The following is a 23263-nucleotide window of genomic DNA, read 5'->3' on the forward strand; positions in this document are numbered from 1 at the left end:
CTGCCATCTTTGCCTTTCTACAGCTTCCAGATCAGCCTTCTCTTTTTAAGTCCCCAGTTGTTAACCGTTTCCTCAGAGGCATTACGCATACGTTTCCACCCGTGCCTTTCATAATGCCTCAGTGGGACTTGAATCTTGTCTTGACCTTTCTTTTTTTTTCTTTTTTTTTTTAATTATCAAATCCAGATAATACAGACGTCATTCAGAAATAGAGGATACATGATTGTACAATAGCAAAAGAAGTACATATATATACACAAAAACAGGTATTTTTAAGAGAGATTTCAGGGGTTAATAAATTCATACTAAATAAATAAGTTACAATTATGCATCTAATTTTATAAATAGAATATATAACAATACATAAATACACCAAAGAATACATCCATCTAAGGTGACAGAGACCTAAACCCTATACTCCATGTAGTTATGCGTGACCAGATCTTATTTCCCCGCCTACTAGATTGTTTTCCCCTGGTAGCATAGATAGCACTTTCTTGATTGAATACCCCCAGAAAGCGAGCCAACCACATTTGGAAGCTTGGCGGGTCTGAGTCTTTCCAGCGGGCTGTGAGTATTATTCTGTACACCGCGGTATCAATAAATAACATTGTTTCTTCCTCCACATTGAGTTCAAGTGTGCTATCATACCCAAGCATGTAAAGGGTGGGGGAATCAGCTACTTTGTGTCCAAACACCTCCTCCCAAAATTCAAGCATCATTGTTTTGATCAGCGTTAGTTTGTCACATTCACAAAACATGTGTATAAGCGTCGCTGGACCTGAGGTGCATCTGGGACATTCATCATTTATCCTTTTTCCCCAGGCATACAATTTCACCGGAGTAAAATACAAATTACAGATAGTTTTGTATGTCTGGGATTTTAAGCTAGACGACATGTGCAGGCGTGATGATAAAGATAAGCTCATATCGATATCTACATTTGGGTTAGCTAGCTTGCCAGCCCAAGCTGTTTCAGTTTGTTCCATGTCATCCTGCAATTTTTCTAAAAGAAGCCCGTATATTGGACCGATTCTAGTAGCACTTTTGGTAATGGTTTCTATAATTTGAATTCTTTCTAAATTAATGTTGGGTGCTTTAAGTTTTAGGATAGTATTGACCTGAATAAACTTGAAACAATCGCCATTAGATAAGTAAAATTTTCTCTGTAGGTCCATAAAGGTGGTATATATATCCTCGCACAAGAAATCACCAACTGTAATAATTCCTAGGTTTTTCCATTTCTTGGCAATATCATCGTTGGCTAGTGTAGGGAGCATGGCAGAATGTCACAGGGGAGTGTAGCGGTTTATTTTAGGGATCTGCATGTGTTTTAGCCATTCTTGACCAGATTTACCAGGCATTAGAGATGACCTTAAATTTAATTTTTTTTAAATAGCTCGGTTCTAGTTGTTTTGAAAAAGGCCTCTAGCTTTCGTCCCTATTGACAACTCATAAATAGATGGTATTGCTATGTCTTCTGTATTAGAGGTAGATGGGGTGGTGCTAGGAAGTGGGGCCATTTGTTGAAGAAATGCAGCCCAGAAGTAGAATAACATGTTGGGGATTGCTAATCCAAATCTGTGCTGTGGCAGAGAGAGACATTTTAAAGATCTCCTGATTTTACCGTGCTGCCACACAAATTTAGACATTTGAGATTCAAGAGATTTCAAATGTTATCTTCAAAGTTCAGGGGGATTGCTCGGAATAGATATAATGCCCTGGGGAGTATATTAATTTTCAAGAAGTTTCCCCTACCGATAATTGACAGATGCAGGCTATTGACTCGTTCTAGGTCCCTTCTAATAGTATTCGTTAATGGCTCATAGTTAAATTTGGGGATAGATTTAACATCTGGACTTATGCATACACCTAGATATGTAGCTTTTTCGGCTTTTCTGGGGTCTGTAAATTCGATATTGTCAGTACAGAGCATGATTGTTTTATCTTTATTGAAAGAATATCCCGAGTAGCGCCCATATGTTTGTGTGATAGCCTCTATTTCAATAATAGCCCCAGCTGGATTGGGTGTTAACATGGCAATGTCATCGGCATAGGCCAATATTTTAGTTTCATATTGGCCAATCGCCACGGGCTTAATTTTCTAAAAGTTTCAAAATCAAGGTATTAATGTATAGCGCGAATAATATCGGGGAGCAGGGGCACCCTTGCCTTGTACCTCTTGAGATTTAAATCATTCTTGATTCGGAGCCCATTATCTGCAGTTTAGCTTTAGGATCCTGATACATTGCCCTAATTGATTTTACAAAATTGGGGCCAAAGTTGTGCGACAATATTGCCCAAAGGAAATCCCACGACACACGGTCGAAGGCCTTCTCGGCGTCCAGGAGGATCATCGACATCTGGCCTCCCGTCCGGGACATGATGTCAAAAAGAGAAATAGCCCTACGAGTATGGTCGGTCGTGCCTTTGCCAGGGATGAATCAATGCTGCCACGGGGAGACCAGATGTTCGACAACCCTCCCGAGCTGATTAGCCATGATTTTAGCATATAATTTTGAATCGGAGTTTATTAATGAGATTGGGCGATATGATGACAATTGGTCAGTGGCTTTTCCCTTTTTTGGAAAAATGATTATATTTGTTTCCTTCCAAGACTCCGGAGGAGTCCCGCCCCATTGTATACCCAGAAATAGATTGAGTAGGAGAGGCCCTATACATTTACTCAAAGCTTTATATAACTCAAGGGGGATTTTGTCCGGGCCAGCGGCCTTCCCTTAGGCAAGAGAGGAGAGGGCTATTTGTAATTCTGTAAGAGTGATTTCTTTCTCGAGGTCCTCCCGGGTTGTGGCATCTAAGCTCCTGCTCATATGTGGGTCACTTAGGAAGTCCCTTAGGAATATGTCAGATTCGTCCCTGTTAGCCATGCTATCCTTCTGATAGAGTTTCTGATAGTAGCGTTGGAATGCATTAATTATGTCAGTTGTTTGTGTATATGTGTGTCCTCCTGATTGTATAGCTGAAATAGGAGGTTTTCTGGTGAGTGCGCAATGCAAGCTGTTTGCCTATTTTTTCCCCGTTCTCATATACGTTTCTCTGGTGCGATTTATACACTTCTGCGGCTTTCTGGGTCAACCCAGAGTTTAAGTCTGTTTTTAATAGCAGCATACGATACATAGTGTGCTTCACATCGAGCTATTATTGCAGTGTGTTCTCCCTCTGCCCTAGCTAGCTCGAGTATATTCTGATTATACTCCCTATTGCGTTGCTTTTTGGTTCTAGCTACATAACTAACCGTTTCCCCCCTAAGGGCTGCTTTAAAGCAATCCCAGACCACACACCTTGGGGCACTAAAGCGGTTTATATAAAAAAAATCTTGGAGCCCAGTTGGTAATGTATTTAATGTACTCCTTATTAGCCAGCAGCTTCCTGTCAAAGGTCCAGCTCCTACATTGTCTGCTAAAGGTTGTTAAGTTGGTTGTAAGAGTTAATGCATTGTGGTCAGAGATTATTTTGGGATGTTTAATAATTGTAGCTTGATTGGAGAAATCCCTTGTGGTAAATATATAATCAATTCTAACATACTTGTTGTGGGGGTATGAGAAGTATGTAAACCCCAGATCTGACAGATTTTTTGCATCCCATATATCAATCAGGTCGAAGCTATCTCGGAGCCGGCTAATTGCATTGAATACTCGCGCTTTGCGGCCCAGATGTTTTTGCAGCCTCTGATTGTTAAATGCGGGTCCAAGCGAGATGTTCAAATCGCCGCAGAAGACTAGTGGGCCTGGCCACGAAGCGAGCTCAAGTTCCAGTTTCGCAAAGATAGTGGGATAATCTTGCTTTGATCCATAGACAGAGCAGATAGTTAAGCCCATAGCCAATTCGATGAGAACCCATCTGCCCTGAGCATCTGCTATCTTACGCATAGCTTGGCCTAAGAACGTTATAGCGAGTATCGCTACCCCCGCGTATTAGATGTTTGAGTGGTGCAAGAAAGTAGGTTATACCCCCTGATTTTTAATAAATCCCTCTTGTCCCAAGGCAGGTGAGTCTCTTGGAGACATACTATATCTGTGGGGTTTTGATAAATTATCGCATTCAATCGCGAGCGCTTATCTCTATCATGAAGCCAAGCAACATTCCAAGTACATATGGTTAATCTCCCCATACGGGCTTGTTTCTTATTTCTCTAAATATCTGTACTAACAATATTTGATTTATTTCCTGATATACCACAATTTCTGTTAATGTACTTCCTTGGGTTAGTATAAAAATAGTTATAGCACTGTTACCTCCTGTTTTTATGCCTGGATTTGGACAAAATAGGAAACACCTTTGCTAGTACGCTTGGATTCAGGCCTAGCCTTTTCGAAGATAGCCTGTCGGAGCAGAAAATTACTAAAGTACGCCACAATGGCTCGGGGGTAGGTCCCAGGTTTTGTTGGGAGTTTAAAAGGCATACGGTGTACTCGTTGTATTTCAGCATCCCAATCCCAATTTGATAGTTCAGGCATAGTCCTTAAATAGATTAACCACAAAAGAGCAGATATCATCCCCCTCTGCCGCTTCAGGAACCCCCAACAGGCGAAGATTGTTCCTTCGTTGGCGTTTTTCGAAGTCTTCAAGTTTCCACCTAACGTCCGCCAGCTCGGATTCATGGGAATCAATTTGTTCCTGATTCGTGGCGAGTTCAGCTTCCTTAGAGAGCACCCTGGATTCAATCTCTGTCATTCTGTCACCAAAAGAGCTACAAGTCTTTGTTAGTTTGCGTACAACCCCTTGTACCTTGCGCAATGCTGCTTGCGCTTTGCGCCCATCTTGTACAGTTTCTTCGCGGTGGGCCGCTATGGCTTGTAGCACGGTGTCTGATGTTGCTGGTAGAGGGCCTCCGACAGGAAGGTGAGCAAGGTGAACAGGTTGCTGTGTTGATTTCGCAACGCAAGAAGGGAGAGTAAGTTGATCGGTGGGAGTGTAGTCCCAGGCTAGTTCCCTTCCACCATGTCGCTTCTTTTTGCGTTTCAACGTTGGTTTAGATTTAAAGGTGCTGATCTCTGCTCTATCCCCACTGCTGCCGCTCTCGTCCGTCAGGTATGACATGGAGTCATCCGTCACTCTCCTTAAATCTCTGCCTCGTCGGAGAAGGAGAAGAAGTCGCTCAGGTTTTTTTCTCCATCTAAGTTACAATTGGTATTGTCCTACCCTGCTAATTAATTACGCTAGTCGGTTTCTGTTCTCCATTTAGACCTATGGTTTTAGTTTGAGATGCCTGAGAGTCTGATATGGTTTTCTGTGGTTCATGTACTTCTTGCACCTGAACGCCACTCAAGGTTAAGCTAGCGAGACTGGAGATATTACCTTCAGCTAATACATCAATGGCTTCAGTAGCTTCAGTAGTTAGGCTGGTATTAGTGGCATTCCCGCTCCCATTCTTGGTCTCAGCCCCCAGAGTGCTTACTTTTCTGGCGGATTGCGCCGGTTGTACAGATGAGGATGAGTCCTGATTTGCTTTGGAAGTTACTTGACCTTTTGCGGGATCGCGCTGTGCACTCGCCTCCTCGGTGCTTTCGACGCCATCCTTCAATGTGGTTTCTCCAGGAGCCGCGGCCGTCTCAGCTGCATTGCTGAAGGATGCGGTCAGGCGCTTCTTCCCGGGCTCTGGAAGCACTCCCAGGGCCCTCCGCCACATATCGATCACGTTCGAGCCGGCCACATCCTTCTTGCCGTCCTTCTTTCGAGCCGTCGCAGCGCCTCAGCGACTCCATAGGTGCTTTCCCCGTCTTACTTGGCCCCAAGACGCCTCGGCATTAGTGTGCTTTAGAAATACCATCAGTCAGTCAGTCAGTCAGTCAGTCGCTGGCAACGTCCGTGTATCCCTGGCATCACTCTGGGCCTGCCGCTCCGCGTTCTCCCGCAGCGCTGATCTGGCAGCTCTTGCTCGAGCTGCGGCGGACAGTGAAGCTGCAACGACTTTTGGGGCCATTCCTGTGCTTGGGATTCCTTCGGGAGAGTTTACAATGTAGGTGGAAAGATCAGCCTCGTCAAACTCGTTATGAGAGCGGGTTGGAGGATTTAAGAAATATTTAAGAACAGCCCAGCCGATCACGGTGTAGAGAGGTAATAAGTGTTTATAGCGTAGATTATGCGTTCTTTGATACTCCTTCAGCATCACATTATCGTCAAGGGCGGGTTCAACGCTGGTAAGGTTTAAGGCATGGGTTTAGACAAGACAAGTTCGGTATCTTCTGATCATGGTCAAGAGCTCTGATCCTGTGTATGCACTGCAGTTACTGACAAACTGCCATCTTGCCTCCTTTTTCCACTTGTCTTGACCTTTCTGATGTGCGCTCCCTTTGAGCCCCTTCATAACTGTCCCTTACGTCTTCTCACTCTCAAGACGGCTTTCCTGGTAGCTATCACCTTTGCCAGAAGGGTGAGTGAGCTCCAGGCTCTCTTCTAAACCTCCTTTCCTCCGGACAAGGTGGTTTTGAGGACCCGTCCTTCTTGCGTGCCAAATGTTGTCACGCCCGTCCACATTGGGCAGACCATCACTTTGCCCACCTTCTTTCCGCCTCCGCATCTCTCTAGGTGAGGCTCCACCGTCTGGACCCAAAACGGGCGCTCGCTTTCTATCTGCAGCGTACACATCAGTTCCGGGTGGATGACCAGCTCTTTGTTGGATGCGTGAGCGCCAAAAAAAGTCGGGCCGTGCGCAAGCCGACCATCTCCCGGTGGATCGTTCTGTGCATCAAAGCATAATAATAATAATAATAATAAAGACATTTATAGAGCGCATGGTTATGCCATCTCGGCGGGCCCCGCGCTGGGTGAGGGGAGGCGCAGAACGTCTCAACATAGATCATTACATGCTACCAGAGAATAAGTAGGTTTTTAGCATCCTTCTGAACTTGATCTCAGAACTTTCCATCCTAAGCTTTTGTAGGAGCTTATTCCAATTCTGAGCGCCCCGGACCCGGAAAGAGCGTCCTCCCATCCTGGCCTTCTTTACCTTAGGGATCACCAGTAGCCCTTTACCCGTGGATCTCAGGGACCTCCTAGGCTCATATCCGGTGATCAAATCGCTTAGATAGGATGGACTAGCATGTTACTCCTTGGCTAAGAAAGAGCCTCCTCTGGAGCTGCGTGCCCCTTCGACCAGGGCAACGGCAGCCACTACAGCCTTGGGATACGGCGTTCCCTTGCAGGATATTTGTCAGGCAGCTACGGGGGCCTCGCTGCACACGTTTACCAAGCACTACTGCCTTGACAGTCCGGTCCGGAGAGACGGCTTCTTTGGCCGTTCTGTGCTCCGTGACTATATGGTGTAATCTTGTTTGCAGATCCACCACCGGGGTTGGTATTGCTGGGGTATCTATTCTAAGATAAGGAATCTATCACTAAAGTGTCTCTTTCAGATGCACAAGTTACTACTTGTGTAACGATATATCTGTAAGAGACATTAGTTAGTGATTGATTCCTTACTGCCCCACCCATCCTCCATGTTCTGCGAACTGATTACTAGGGTTAATGTCATCCCTTTCAGGGCCCTAGTTTTATGCACCAATGGTCAGTATCTTGCGTGGCTCTGCGTTCCTGGTGCGGAAAGTCGTGTACAGAACTGATGTCAGGGCGCATGGGTGAGGCCTAAGTAGTCTCCGTGACGTCATCTCGACGCTTACAACGCCAGTGATGGACACGGAGCCGCAGAACGCCACCCACTGATGCGCAGAGGTACTGCTAAGCAAAACTTTCCAGATCCAGTCTGACGCCTGGGATATTCTAAGGTAAGGAATCTATCACTAACTAATGTCTCTTGCAGATCTATTGTTACACAAGTAGTAACTTGTGCATTAGGGGGAGTAGCCGTCCGGTCCTGCGGCCTTAGAAGATTTGAGGCGGGCAATAGCCGCTACAACCTCCTCCACTCGAATAGGTTGGTCCAGCTGGGCTTGAGAGCTCTGATGGCATACATGTTGGGGGGGACCCCTTGGAGATAGGTCACAGTGTCCCTATCAGAGCCATCCAGACTGGCGCACAAGGCACTATAGAAATCCTTAAAAGCCTAAGCCATTTTTGAGCCTGCGTGGACTTCCTTCCCTTTAGGGGTTTGAACGGAGCCGGAGAGAGCTTTGCCACGCAATCTTTGTGCCAGCATGCGTCCGCAGCGATCACTGCTTAGGTAAAATGTATGTTTGAGTTGCAAAAGGGCATACTCCGCCCCATCAAGATCAAGTCGCTTTACCAAAAGTCTCTGCTTCTCTAGTTCCAGTCAAACTATTGGGGCCCGTGTGTTTTGTGGATGGCCTCCAACTCGGAGACTGTGTGCGCATGCTGTTGGCTCTTTTCCTGATGCAGCCGGTTCTCAGCCGCTGCAATAGCGATCAGTTCACCTCGAAGCACGAGTTTCAGTGCTTCCCACACCGAAGGGAGGCGGGCCCTTTCGAGCTCATTATTGCAGAGGACGTCCCCTAGTGCAGTGCGTATCGCTGCCACCGCGGAAGGGAATTGAAGCATGGCATCTCGCAGTCGCCATTGTGATGAACGGGGCTGGAGAATGTTCAGTCGTAAAGTTAACACAATCAGGGCGTGATCCGACAGCGATTGGGGTTCCATGCTTGACTCTCTGAGAGGCTGTGACGGCCAGCGAGGTGAGAAAGTGGTCAATACGGGCATGGAGTAAAAAGTGTAATCCCTCGCGGGGTGGAGAAGCCTACAAATATCGCAGAGCGCACCATCTGCTAACCACTGAAAGCCGCAAGCTGATAAGGCCCCCGTTTGAGAGGAGTGTTGACTAGACTAGACAAGTCCAGTTCGAGGTTCATCACTAGATGAAAATGGCCTTATCAGGGGCAGTCACCAGCGCATTGAGAATAAAGGGTTCCTATCGCTCGTTAGGTGCGTATATATTAGTCAGGGTGAAGGTGAAAGCACCCCCATTGTAGTCAAGCCACTAGTACCCTCCCTTTTACTTCCATTATCGTGGGTATATAAGCTTACAATGGAACTTCTGGGCGAGAAGAATAGCTATCCCGTTCTTCTTCACAGGGTCGGGGCACCAGTACTGTCGGGGGAACCAGCACAATTGCATACGGGGGGTATCCTTGGCAAGTAAGTGGGTCTCCTGCAACAGTCATATATCCCTGCCAAACTGCTACTGTAGAGACAACACCGATGTATGCTTCACTGGGCTATTTAAGCCCTGAACATTAAGACTAACAATGCACAGATCTATACTCACACAACCACATTGCCCGCAAACTCATCACTAGGCTCTACTTGCTCACCCTAGCAGCTTCCCCGACTAACACCGAAGTTGCCTGTGGTGCCTGGGCAGCAGACCTGGCCACTGGACTGACTGAGGACCAGTGGCAATACTGCTGCAAACAGACCAAAAGACTTTCCCTCAACTATAAACTGAAACAGATACAAGTTAAGATATTAAGTTTGTACACAGATCTTACCGCACCCCATCGGCCCTCTGCACTGACGCAAACTGTGTGAGATGCTCCGCGCCAGATGCCACGTTCATACACTTGGCCTGCACATGTCCAAAAGTGTCTGACTTCTGGCAAGCTGTGTGTGAGATCACTAGTGCCATCACCCTTGACCGGATTACGCCAGACCCTCTAATATGCTTATTCGGCTATGTTAAAGCAATCCCTGATGCCAGTCGCCAAATAGTGGCGATGTTGCTGCTGTTGGCAAAGCGTAGGGTGGTGATACATTGGGGTCCCAAACCAGCACCATTGGCTAAGACATGGCTTGCTGATGCAGCACACTGCCAATCACACTTGACTGAGTATTAGAACCTCATGCCCCTCACGAGCTGCCCGCATGACATTTGGGCCCCTCTGGTGGCATATAACAGCCGACTGGATGACCCTGACGAACATATAAGCTCCTCTAATGAGAACTCTCAATGTGCACCATCCTGAGAGGCCGCATGTAGCAGCCACAAAACTCTATGCATATGCCCACACCCTGTGATACTGTACTGTACTGTATATGCTTGTAGCGCCTTGTTTATGCCCACATAGCCACTTCATTTATTGCTCATCGTGTTGCCGAGTTATGCTGTTGTCGCAATGTGTACTGCCGACACTGGATGCTGGAACGTGCCAAACTACATGTTTATTGTAATATGCAAAAAGTTCAATAAAAAAAGTTGAAAAAGTAAACAATATGCAGATCATGGGTTATGGGATGGGGACCTATATAGCGCAATTGCACCCTACTCCGGAGGATCCTATAGACAGGCGCAAGGCGGGGAGTCCTAGGAGGATGTTGGTGTAGAAGCCTAAATTGACGGTGCAGGGAAGTGGAAAAAAAAGAAGATAGAAAAGACCCCAGGAAAATCGATAGGCTCGACAATGTTAGCAGAAACAAGTTTATCTAATTCCTTTGACTCCTCTTCCCTCACCAGTATGGGAAAATTACGGGATTTATGCACCTTGGGAGAAGCATCTTGGTTTTTAGAAAAAATCTTTTTTATTAACTTTGTTCGATGAGACAGAAAATACAGTGCAGTGTGCAAATTGGCATGTAAAGTGATAGCAGTTCATTGTACAATCGAGGGCATGCAGAACAGTATCGTGAAGCAGTAGCCAGTGTTACCCTTATCCCACCCCTTCCCCCAGGACTCAGTGGGAGAAGCATCTTGTTTGAGGATAATTTCATGCTCAAACCCCTTAAGATTCCTCAAGACTTCACTAAACTCTTTAGGAAATTGAGCTAAAATTTGAGTGCCCACAGTACCGCCTTTATCAACTACAAGGACCGGTTCTTTACTGTTGTGATCAAGGATGATCTGCAACTGTTTCTGATCAAACCATCCTAAAACAGCTGGACCAGCTTTTGCAATGTATAATTTCCCTCTGCACTCTCTCCCCTTAAACTTAAAAATGAACCAACGGAAGCCAAGAAGATCTATGGGTTCACCGCCATATCCTTCAGGATGTATATCAGGGTCTAATAATTGGCTCCCTACTTTTTCCACAAAAGATGAATTCCAAAGTTCACTATTGATAATAGTTTAAGGAGATCCTGAGTCAGCGTAAATTTCTGTTTCCACACCGCCTATTTCTATTAGGCCCACAGGTTTGTTCCTACAAGATTCATCACAAATATTTAGTACTAAGTTATCTTGTACGTTCACTACAAAAACATCAACATCCCCAGATGCTTCCCCTGTCTTATCATTTGTACGGTAATCATTTCCAGTTTCCTCCATATTAGATACAAACTTTACATTAGCTCTTCTTCTATTACAAACCTTAGCAAAATGCCCTCTGATGCCACAATTGGTACATTTGGACTTGATGGCAGGGCAATTTTTACTATGCGCTAAATGTTCTAAACTCCCACTTCTATAACATTTAGGTTGAAATTTAGGCTCTGGTTTACCTTTACCATAAGGAAAAACTTTCTTTCTTTCTTTTGGAATGGATAACAACATCACTCGCATTGTGATCCTGTTTGAGAACATTTGCACATCTACCAGAAATTTCCACCTTACGAACAATGGCGAGAACATCATCCAAAGGGCCATCGCCATTTTCCCATAGTCTGTCTTGTATCACAGGGTTGCTAGTATGCATGACTACTTGATCTCTTATCAAGTCGTCCTGTATAACACCGAACTTACAATCAAGTGCTGATCTTTTCAAATCAGATACATATTGATCAACTGTCTCAGTCCTATTATGTTTCCTTGAGAAAAACTTATATCTTGTTATGCCAACACACACCTTTGGTGTAAAGTAAGTGTCCAAATGAAGAAGGGCTAAAGCATATGCATTTAGATCACCTGGAAAACAAGGTTTAGTCATATCAATATATGCTTTTAAAACAATTGGGCCCAAAGAATGCAACAGTTGTCTTTTCTTCTGAGCCGCAGACATTTTGCCATCCTCATCCAAAGCTTCATTGTAATTATTGAAGTAAGCCTTCTATTCCAACCACTTTAAATTTGGCTCAACACCAGAAATCCCAAACGGTTGGGGAAGGTTAATATTATAGCTTTGATGGCTCATAGTGTGTAGACGTTACCGTCTCCGCACTTCACCCAAAGGACTAGTTCTCTGTACTCCATACACGGAGCAATTGAAGAAAAAAAAATCTGAAAGTAAAAATATTATTTTCACCCCCGATGAGCAATAACAGTGTAACTTAGAAATGAAGTAAAATGCCGTGGAAATGTAGATAAATACCATGGAAATGCTGTTTAAAAAATAATTGTAGAATAATCACAGGAAACATCTGCTCCGGAATACGATCTCCGATTCAGCTTTTCAAAATGCTGAAAACACCATCTCTGATGCAGATTAATTAACAAGCATTTACAATGCAATGGTTTCGCCTTTGGAAAAGTTAGAGCTATTGGCATTGCTCATGACATTTCTTTTTTTTTTTAACTTATAAATAAATGGCATTGTTATTTACATTGCCAACAGCTCTCTCAGCCCACACAGCTCGCTCAGCCCACACAGTGCTCACACAGCCCACACAGCCCTCACAGCCCTCACAGCCCACAAAGCCCACACAGCCCTCACAGCCCTCACAGCCCTCACAGCCCTCACAGCCCTCACAGCTCTCACAGCCCACACAGCTCTCACAGCCCACACAGCTCTCACAGCCCACACAGCCCACACAGCCCACACTATGCTGCTGTCTCTAGGAGAAGCACTTCCCAAATTCAAAACAGATCTCAGTTTCAGACACACACACACTTGTTAGTTTCTCTTCACCACATACGGGTCCTCAGTCCTTTGGGCATGTCTGGCCTGGTTTGTGTGATGAGGATGAGGGGTGGTGGCTGTAAAGAGGCCGGCCTCTGTGCAGGGAGTCCCCCTGAACTTAACACCACACCAGAACACATTTATATGGAGGGGGTCCCCACCCCAAACACCCCCCTTGCAGCTCTGCCCCAGGGGTCTGTGGTGACACTCGAAGGCTGCCTTTCTGCTCAGTCCCAGAGCAGGGCTAAGGATAGATTCAACATGTCAAATGGAGACACTCGTGTGTTTGTGCTGTGTTTGCATGAACCGGCTCCATCCATTTCCAAACAAAATCTACCCCTTGAGGACACGGGGCCCCCTCTGACCGGACACGGGGCCCCCTCTGACCGGACACGGGGCCCCCTCTGACCAAACCCGCTCAGCACAGACCGCACAAGTGTTAAACAAGCTTTTTCAAAGCAGGCGTTTTAAATTCCCACCGTGACTGTCGCAACCCCAGCAGCAGGCACACACTGTGCAGGCTTTTACTATTTAAAGAGCGAGACAGTCATTTATTAATTATTTATCAATACAAATCCATCGGGTGGATGCTGGTCTCGTGCACGCCACGGGCCAGGAATCTTTTAATGTTTATGTACATGAAAGGTGTCCACAAACCACCTCCCCGCAGTCAGTCTGTGGTGAGCGAGGACTCACTTCATTCACCCCGGACAGGCCTCCTTCAATGAAGGTGTGGGTCAGTCCGGGTCCGGCCCGGGCCTGCTCCCTACACCGGAAGTGACGCTTCACCAGTGCAGGGTCTGCAAGAATCAGAGCTAAAATCCATCCTGAATACCCCAATGTCCCCGAACTCGCGCCATAAACGAGCTGCGTGAAACGAGCGGATTGAAGTCATTCCAGAGCGCTGTACAACTAATTTTACGAGACACACTAGTGCATTCTGGGGATTATAGTTCTGGCTAGCTTAAACTAACCCATTATGAAAAACGTAATAGCATGGTCTGCATTTTACAAACCCCGGGGTGATGCGGGTGTTAGATCTCCCTCGAGCACTCTCTCGCGTTGTTTGCCTCGTTTTAACTTTGGATCATTTGACGCTATAACCTCAAACTGAAACATTCAGAACGTAGCAGCGGGTGGAGATAGAAATGAATGCAGATTGGAAAAACGTTCAAAAAGGCAATTTTCATTGAGAAAAAAACCCAATGCGAAATAAATACACAGAAAACAAAATGAACACGATTTTAGGCGAGGACAAATCTAAGTGACTGCTTCAACAAGCATTGAACGCTCTGGGAAATGCTCTGAAACAACCCGAGGCGCAGAGGTGGACATGGGTCCGAGGGGGTCATGCGCCCCACTCTTCAAAGCAAACACAAGTGCCGCGTTCAAGCATCGAATGGAGACCTCGGGGCAGCGAGGTCTGTAGTAAGGTCCAGTTTGGGGCCACTCCTAGCGCTGCACCGGCACATTTATTCAGGACCCCCCCTCTTCACACCCACGGACCCCTTTCAGATGCCCCCGCCCCCTCGTTTTTTTTCTGCACATTCATTGGACAGTGCAGCACAGTAGCAATGGCAGCAGACCGATGCCCCATTGTCAGTGAGCGCAGGGAGAACCCTGGACAGCTCTCGAAAGGGGTCCAATCATTTCATGATCATCATCATGGACGCTGGGACCGGAGCCGCCTGCATGGACACACACGGACAGGGGGCGGGCGGGCACACGAACAGCGAGAGGGAAGGGGGGGTGCGGCACACGGAAAGCGGGGGGGCGGGAACGGCACACGGACAGCGGGAGGGGGGGCAGGAACGGGCACTCACCTGGACTTCTTCCGGCGGCCGTGGTCGGCATGACGAAAACAAACACCCCAAAAAAAAAAAAAAAAACTCCGCCCACCGCCCGATGACGATGCGAAAAGGGTGGAGAGCGAAAAAAATGCAGGAACGCCCACGAATCTGGTCCGTGAATGACGGACAGATCTCTGTTCCAATGGCTAGCCTCCATTTATGGAGCTAGCCAATGGAACAGAGGGCGTAGTCAAGTCCCCCATACTGAAAACTAAAGATTTCTCTGGGGGCGGAGCTAAAGCTCCGTGCCCCAGGCGAAACCTAAAAATGGCCACTGCGTGGGGTCACAAACGTGACCTGCGTCGAAATGCGAAACAAGGCTTCACGAAGATTCCAGGAGAAGAAACGTCACAAGTTCCAGGCTTCCAGGAACTTGAGACGCTGAGGATTCCAGAGTGCAAGTTGCGATGCAATTCAAGCTTGAGCAGGAGCGTACGAGCAGCGGCAGTTGAGGCAATAAGTTTCCCCTCCGTAGCACTAAGGTAAAATACGCCAAAATCAGCAAGGTAAGCAAATTGGCTCTACTCACTTTAGTGCAGTCCGCTACCGCTTACTCACTCCTGAGTATTTTGCTTCAGCGTCGTCATGTAGATAAAATTGAAACTCTAATCCAATAAAGATTCTCAATTGTAGAAGAAGAAGAAAAATATTTGCCGCACGTAGGTTTAAAACTCCTCAATAACTCGTCGCCAGTGTTGTAAAGGACACTGGATGCAGAATTAAATAGAAATCCTTTAATGATATTGAGGAGCTGCTTGCAGTATGACCACATCTCTTAGTAGCAAGCAGTAACTGTCCACACTTGAAACATTACATTCTAAATGACATGTAGAAATTCTGAACATAGTTAACATTACCAGAATACTAATAAAGAATAAGAACACAACATCTACTTGTCGCAGGAGGGGGGGACCCCCAGTCACCCTCTCCCCCTGTTCAGCGCCCTCCCTCCTACCCTTCAGGTGCACAGTAGGCCCCATGGTCACCGATCTCCGCTGGGGCCTACCACCATGTGTCCACTTTTCACATAGGAGCATCTGTGTCCTGGGGGCTGCAACAGCTCTGGTCTGCTTGGCTGCCCTCCGGGAACAGCCAGCCTTCCGTCGCCTTCTGCTTCATGCACTCTCCGGATCTCAGGAGGCAAAGGCCTCTGGCACGGGTTCTTCCTGCGCTCCGGCCCACCACTTCAGGGTTCTGTTGTTGGCCGGGTGGAGCCTCGTCTCCCCCCAGCGTCTTCACTGCTTAAATGTAAATGTAAATGTAGTATACTTGTAAAGCGCACAGCTGCCCCAGCAACAGGGCGTCCCGGCGCTGTATAACTCTGGGGAACCCGTCCTGGCTTACCCTGTGGGATGGTCCCTTGCTGGGAGTCCCCAAGGTGGAGCCAGGCATCCCCGGAATTGGTGGGGCTGTTGTGGAGATTAGGCAAGCTAATGCCCAGAGTTGCCGAGTGGAACCCCTGATTAGAGTAAGCACCGAAGTGAGAATTATCAAGTCCGCTGACCAAGGTCCACGACCCTGCCGCGTCGGGAATTGAACCCTGGTCCCGGGCTGACTTCTGCTCTCAGGCCTGCTGCCTCTAACCAGTGAGCCACACTACAATACATACTTCCCCACTTGCCGGCAGCCGCTGGCACACACAACGTCTAGAGTTGTATCGGAAGCTATAGATCGTTGTTACTGTCTCGGTGTACACCCACATCTGTCTACAAGGCACAGAGCCCGAAGGGGACCATCAGTGAAGGGTTGGAGGGCAGCGATGCGGTGCTAAGGTGACAGCGGCACCCAGAGACCGAGAGTCACGTCGCATCCGTCCGCCATCTTGGACACACCACTTGTTTTTAGTACCTTACAGAATTAAGAGTAGGTTTCGTCAGGGAGTGCAATGTATTAAGTTGTTAGTAAAAATGGAAATACACTCTCTCCCAGTGAAAAGGTGATGATTAACAGAATGCTATCTTACACACGTTATCTGGGCAGGTGGGCACCCCACAGCAGATGCAGGGAAGCTGCTCAAATTTCCCAATAGCAGTTGAAAAAGTTCAGTCTCACCTGTGGTGGAGCTTAGTCAGAGGCATGCCCCTAGCAGTTGTGGCGGTGCAGAAAAACTAATGCTGCAGATGTAGAGCTTCCAGTGCCTGTGTAGTAAATCTAGTTCAATTGCAACAAATCGGTTGAGCTCCGCCGGCCTCGACCTGAACCTTATTTGTAGCAGAGGTTTATTGGGGAAGGGCAGCAGCTGTGGTGGTGTGGCATCTAGCTATGTAGACTCGAAAACCAGGTGAAGAAATCCTACCTATTATACTCTTTACCAGGGGCCTTATCAGCCCCCAACAAATTTCCCTATATCTGTAGATAATTGTTGGTTGTTTGGGTAGATATGAGTGCCTCAAAGCCGCCAGTGTCAATAGCTGCGATGCAGTGACAGGCTTCAGCTTTGGCTGATCTCTGTGTCACTGATGGTTTAAGATGGGGGTTGGCCTCTCTTCAGGACCAGGCTCCCGGGATAACTCTACATGATTGGACGGTGGTGTTGTCTACTTAGGTCATTGCAAGAGCAAGTGTTGTGAAGAGCATTAGGAAAATAAAATCTTGGTAAGTTAGGTAACCAAACTAAATGGCCTGGTGGGAAATTATGAGAAAGCATCTCTTAATAAGGATAACCTGTGTTTGAGAGGGAGCACAGTATGCGTAACCATCAAAAGCACCGGAAGGGTAATATCAGCTGTTAAAGTGTATTAAAATAAATATATATATTATATAATATATATATTTATATATAATAGTTAGTATGTGGGTTTCATGCATCACCCACCTATACACTGTTGGGAGTAGTTTCTAAATCAGACTCGGCTCAAAGGCAGTCATCCTGAGATGGGGTGGAAAAAAGCAGTAACTATAGAAAGGCTGAAGAAAGCTCCAGACTTCTGAGGGTCTTTGTTTATGTGAAACCAGTCGACCTTGCCCACGTATTGAATGGAAAAATATTTGTCTGCGGTTAAGTACTTTTCTTCCACTTCTTATGGGTTCGTTAGAGTTTCAGAAGCACATAGTGATAGTGTAATCACCCCTGAGCATGTCATCTCTACCAGAAGTATTTCCTTATTTATAGGTTTCAGCCTGCTTGTGTCGTCCCCATCAGACACGAGCGAGGAGTAGGCCCTATGATGTACTAAGCCACCCATGGATGGGAGAGTTCAGCGTCCTTTAAAGATTTCTTTACATTGAGCACAGTTATACGTTTAAGATGTGTCTACACAAGCCTTAGTCTGAATTCAGTCAGGTGAAACTGTCTTGGGTTACCCTAGATCGATAATCAAGCATGATTTTTGCCATGTAAACCGCCAGCACTTTAGATCAGAGTCTCAGTTTCAAGTAACAGAATGTGGATGCAGATGACCGCCTTCTCTTCATCCCTAGGCAGAAGGTATTTGATGGTGGCATACTTGAGGCTAAGCAGTCTAGCCCATTCATACTCACTTAGGCTTTCAATCGTTTGGAACTGAGTCAAGATCATTCAGGCTTAGGAGTGTTCTGCCTGTCTAACCCAGAAGGAATGGTGAGTCCTGCAGAGCTGATGGTCCTAAACGTTTACATCCAATATTTTTTTTAAAAAGTGTATTGCATTTTGTCTTATTGATATTGTTATTCTTGAATGTATATTGACATGTTTTTATATTGTTTAAATAGCAGCTGTCAAAGTCTCTGTTACCACACACAAACTTATGAATTCCGCTACCAATAACATTTCTGTTGATTAGTCTTAAATGTTTGGATATGGCTACACATTCACTGTAGTCCAAATCTTTTGGATCTGCCCTGTGTGTGCTGTGATAGAGAAATAAATGGGAACCTGTTGTTTGTGGTGAATGGGAAACCCGCCTTATCCCACTTGTCCATATGTAGTTTACTTCACTCCTACTTGTGTTTTCCACCATTACTTACTGACTTTGTTCCCTGTAGGCTCCTGGATATGGCGATGTAAGACTATCTTTGGAAACGATACCAGACACTGTAAACCTGGAGGAGCCTTTTGAGATAACATGTAAAATAACAAACTGCAGGTAGTGTGTCATCTTCTGTCAGACAAGTCCAGCAATCTTTAGTGGCTCATTTATGAATTTCAGTGCCAAATATGTGCATTTTACTGTACGTGGCATTTTTATGTGAGTAAAAGTACCTCAATAATTGTCATTACATCAGCGTTGTAATCTGAAAATCAAAATTGTATTATTTTTGTGAGAGTCTTACACATCAATACGCATGCAGAAGTTGATAGTTTAGTGTTTATTATACTACTTAGCCAGGAACTATCTGTCAGATTCAGGAATTTCCTCATCTACGTATACTGCATAAAATGTGATGTTGGTTTACTGGTGTGTGTAATATAGGTACACTCGTGAGTGTCTGTAAAGTAATAAATCCATTATCACTACTCAGACAGCCAAGCATGCTTACATCTGTGGTCACTCTCGCGGTTGAAACATTCCCTCATTGGGGCTTTCCTGCGCAATTGCCCTAAGTCCCAATAAATCTCACTGGCCTGTTACACTTAAAAAAATGCTAGTACATTCAGTAAGGAGACTCATAGAGCAAAATATAGCAAACTGGCTCATTTGTTGGTCTTTCCAAGATGAAGAGGTTTTGTCACAGACGTAAGAGACCGGTTTATTGCTGAATGATAGTTTTCTTCTGGTCTGATGTCATCTGAGATCCACCAAAGTCTGGGCTATTGAGAGACAAAGCAGCATCTCCTTTTTGATCTACAACCTAGGCAGACATTCTTTTATTTGAATACCATGTATTGAACATTATCTTAAGCACATGTTCACTATCCGAAAACAAAACACTGACAAAAACATTGTCACTTGGGGGGGGGGGGGGGAATAATAAAAGATGTTAGGGGGCATGTGAGCCTACCCGGTGCCCAGGTTCTTTGGGAAATGGCATGAAGGGATACTCCAGTTATTAAAATTAATAACTGAAAGAAAAAGGTTAGTATTAGATTCCTTACCTTAGAATATCCCCAGGTGTCAGACTGGATCAGGAAACTTTTGTGTAGCAGTACGCTTGCACATTGTTAGGCGTCATCTGCGGCTCCGCATCCGTCGTTGGCGCCGGGATGACGTCGTCGGAGTACTTAGACGCCGCCCTCGCGCGCTGACGTCAGTTCTTCTTTTTTCCGCGCCAGCAAGCGCCGATCCAGTAAAAGTTGTACCCTAGTCAATTTTTTACTAACTTTTTTGATACTTTTTGATCGTCTTTCGAAGTCTCTCGATTCCGACGGTGCTGGTAGGGAAGCCCGGGTTCAAACCCTGCGTTGATTGCAACTGACTGATGTCGGTTACTGACCCCAATCGCCGGTGCCTTCACTGTCTGGGCCCCGACCACGATGACAAGTCCTGCTCCGACTGCCGGGCCCTGACGTTTAAAGCTAGATGGGAGCGGTCCCGCATGCTACTCGAGCTGCGGCAGTCAGCCCCGCGCCGCTCGAGGTCCCGGTCCGGAAGGAGGTTGAGGGACCGGTCGCGGGGCCAGAGTCACCACAGTTCCGGGAGTCGTCATCAGTCTTTGGGCTCAAAGTCCTCAGGTAAGAGGCACAAGAAGTCGAAGAGGCGACATCGCTCTTCTGAATCTCCCCCGACGCTCGCGCGACGCGGCCGGGGGTTCGGGCGACACCGCCGCCGCGGCTCTGCCGCATCCATCGTGGCCTGCTTCATACCCGCCGGTCCCTGGGCAGAACGCGACTCCAGAGGAGATAGAGTCCATCCTCATGGCCATGAGGTCGCTCGCTCCTCCGTCTGGTTCCGCGGCCCGACTGGGTTCCTATGCTGGCCGGGTGCTTCGGCACCGTCGGGTGCTTCGGCCCTGACGCCGTCGGCGACTTCGGTCCCGACGCCGCAGGGCCGCGCCGGATCCGGCTCCGGATCCGGGTCATCGCCGGTCGACCTCACGACCTCGCCGGCCCCCAGTGTGTTGCCCCCGGCACCATCCCAGGACGATGCCGTCCCCGGTCTTACCCTCGATTCGGGTCCGGCGTCGGAGCGGCGCCGCTCGGCGCCACTCTTGACGCCGATGGGAGACTTTTACTTCTACGACCCGGCCCCATCCTTTGAACCTGAGTACCAGGTGATGGGTGATGAGGAGGATTGGGAGGGGTCCGAGGACCCTCTGGCACGTGAGTGTCAGTCTTCTCAGGACTGGACAGGTGAGCTTGGGGAGGCCAGTGGTCTGGACACTACGCCCGACACTGGTTTTGTCTCCCCTCTTACCGTGGCTTCGGAGGAGGGGGCTGCCTATAGTGTGGTGCTGACGCGGGCTGCCAAGGCCTTGGGCCTTGAGCTCCCCGTCGCGGCCGTGAGGACTAACCTCCTCACTGAGGTCCTTAAACCGCAGGCAAGCTTGGCCGAGCCTCTGCTGCCTTTTAATGAGGCCTTGTCAGACGTTCTTCTGGGCACTTGGTCCAAGCCCGCTACAGGTCCGCCTGTAGATAGGAACGTGGCCACAGCCCGGCTCCGGGTGACCCTTGCTTCCTGTCCTCCCACCCCACCCCCGAGAGCCTGGTCATCCAGGCCTCTAACTCCCAGACAGAATTCCCGACGGCTCCCCCCGATCGGGAATCCAAGAGGTATGAGCAATACGGGGTTTGGGGTTGCGGTCAGTTGCATGCCTCTTGGGCCGTTACACCCACTCTCTGTGGGACACGGTCGCGGACGTGCTGCCACAATGTCCGGAGGGGGCCCGGACTAAACTCGCCCAAGCCCTTGCGGAGGGTCGAGATGCGGCACGGTATTCCATCCGGTGTAAATGTAAAATGTAAATGTAAATGTGGGATACTTGTAAAGCGCACTGTTACTCTACCCGAGTGTCCTGGCGCTGTAGACCGCTGGGGAACCCGTCCTGGTTTTCCCTGTATCTCCAGGGTGAAACCAGGCATCCCCGGCGTCTGTGGGGGGCTGTTGTAGAGATGAGGCAAGCTTAATGCCCAGAGTTACCGAGTGTGTTCCCTGGTTAGAGTAGGCACTGAAGCGAGAATTATCGAGTCCATTGACCCTGGTCCAAGACCCTGCCGCGTCGGGAATTGAACCCTGGTCCCGGGACGTTCTCTGCTTACAGGTCTGCCGCCTCTAACCAGTGAGCCACACCTCTCCACAAGGGCTGGATACCACGGACTCACTGGGCAGAGCGATGGCAACGACGGTGGCGATTCGTCGCCACGCCTGGTTGAGGTCCGCCAAATTTTCGGCTGATGTCCAAAACACCCTTATGGACATGCCGTTTGATGGCCGTCGCCTCTTTGGCGACAAGGCAGACCAGGCGCTTGAGCTCTTTAACGACTCCAGGGCTACGGCAAAGTCCTTGGGCCTCTCGGCCCGCGCCAGCCAGCGGCTGCCTTTCGCTCCTTTCGTGGCCAAGGAAGGGGCGCCCCCACACGTCCTGCCAGCCACGGGCCACAGACTACCATCCAGCGCGGTGGCGGACGTGGAAACCGCCATGGCGGCGGTTGGGGACAACGGCGAGGCCAGTCCACACCTACCCCTGCAGCATCCGCCTCAAAACCCTCCTAGTCCGAGCTTTCAGGCCCATGTGACGCCAGTGGGGGGCAGGGTTTGCCATCACCACCTCCACTGGCGCAGTGTCACATCGGACAGGTGGGTGCTGCAAATCGTCCGAAGGGGCTACTCCCTCCCCTTCGAGGCGACCCCTCCAGCCATGCCACAGCAGTACCACCGCGTGTCGGGGGATCACTTGAAACTTCTACAATAGGAAGTTACGGCCCTCTTGGCCAAGGGGGCCATCGAGAGCGTTCCTGGGCCAGAAGTAGGGTGTGGTTGTTACTCCCACTACTTTCTGGTACCCAAGAAGGGCAAAGGGGGCCTACGCCCTATCTTGAACCTGTGGAACGTCAACGGCTTCTTCCGGAAGGAGAAGTTCAAGATGCTGACACTGACACTGGCACAGGTCTTAGCTGCCCTGGACCCGAAAGACTGGATGGTAGCGTTGGACTTGCAGGATGCTTATTTTCACATCCCTGTCCTGCCAGCCCACCGGCGTTACCTGCAGTTCACGGTAGGCCACGAGCACTTTCAGTTTACCGTGCTCCCCTTCGGCCTTACCAGCGCCCCACGGGTGTTCACGAAAGTGATGGCGGTGGTCGCAGCTTATCTGCGCAGGTTAGGGGTTTCAGTCTTCCCCTACCTCGACGACTGGTTGTTGAAGGCTGGCTCGCCCCAGACAGTCGTCAGCCACCTACGGCCGACCTCCTGCACCTTCTGGGGTTCTCCATCAATGTGCCGAAGTCACACCTGTGCCCCTCTCAGAAGCTCCTCTTCACCGGAGCGGTTCTAGACTCTGCGCAGTTTCGGGTTTATCCTCCCGAACAGCGGGTTCGGGATATTTAGGCTCTGATTCCGATCTTTCAGTCGTTATCCCGAGTCTCGTCAGGTTGACGCTGCGGCTTCTGGGCCTGATGGCCTCCTGCATCCTTCTGGTGCATCACGCCCTGTGGCGGATGCGGGCTCTGCAGTGGGACCTGAAGTTTCAGTGGGCCCAGCATCAGGGCAACTTGTCCGACCATGTCTTGATCTCTGAGAGCACTGCAAGACAGTTGCAGTGGTGGCTCACGGACCGCGATTGGGTCAGCGGCAGATCCCTCTCCCTACCCCAACCGGAGCACGTAGTTGTGACGGACGCATCTCTCCAGGGCTGGGGGGC

At 48.3% G+C, this 23263-nt stretch overlaps 1 protein-coding gene across 4 annotated transcripts in view; it reads left to right on the forward strand.

The window, feature by feature from the left end:
* Positions 1-23263, forward strand: part of TRAPPC13 (trafficking protein particle complex subunit 13) — a 512549-nt gene that overhangs the window by 402020 nt on the left and 87266 nt on the right. For all 4 annotated transcript variants that reach the window (XM_078675160.1, XM_078675157.1, XM_078675158.1 and 1 more), the window contains one exon: positions 18512-18612. In XM_078675160.1, coding sequence (XP_078531286.1) covers positions 18512-18612 — 101 coding nt within the window. The remainder of the gene's footprint in view (positions 1-18511; positions 18613-23263) is intronic.

This window comes from Lissotriton helveticus, chromosome 2_1 (assembly GCF_964261635.1).
Source record: "Lissotriton helveticus chromosome 2_1, aLisHel1.1, whole genome shotgun sequence".
NCBI classification, from domain to species: Eukaryota; Metazoa; Chordata; class Amphibia; order Caudata; family Salamandridae; genus Lissotriton; species Lissotriton helveticus.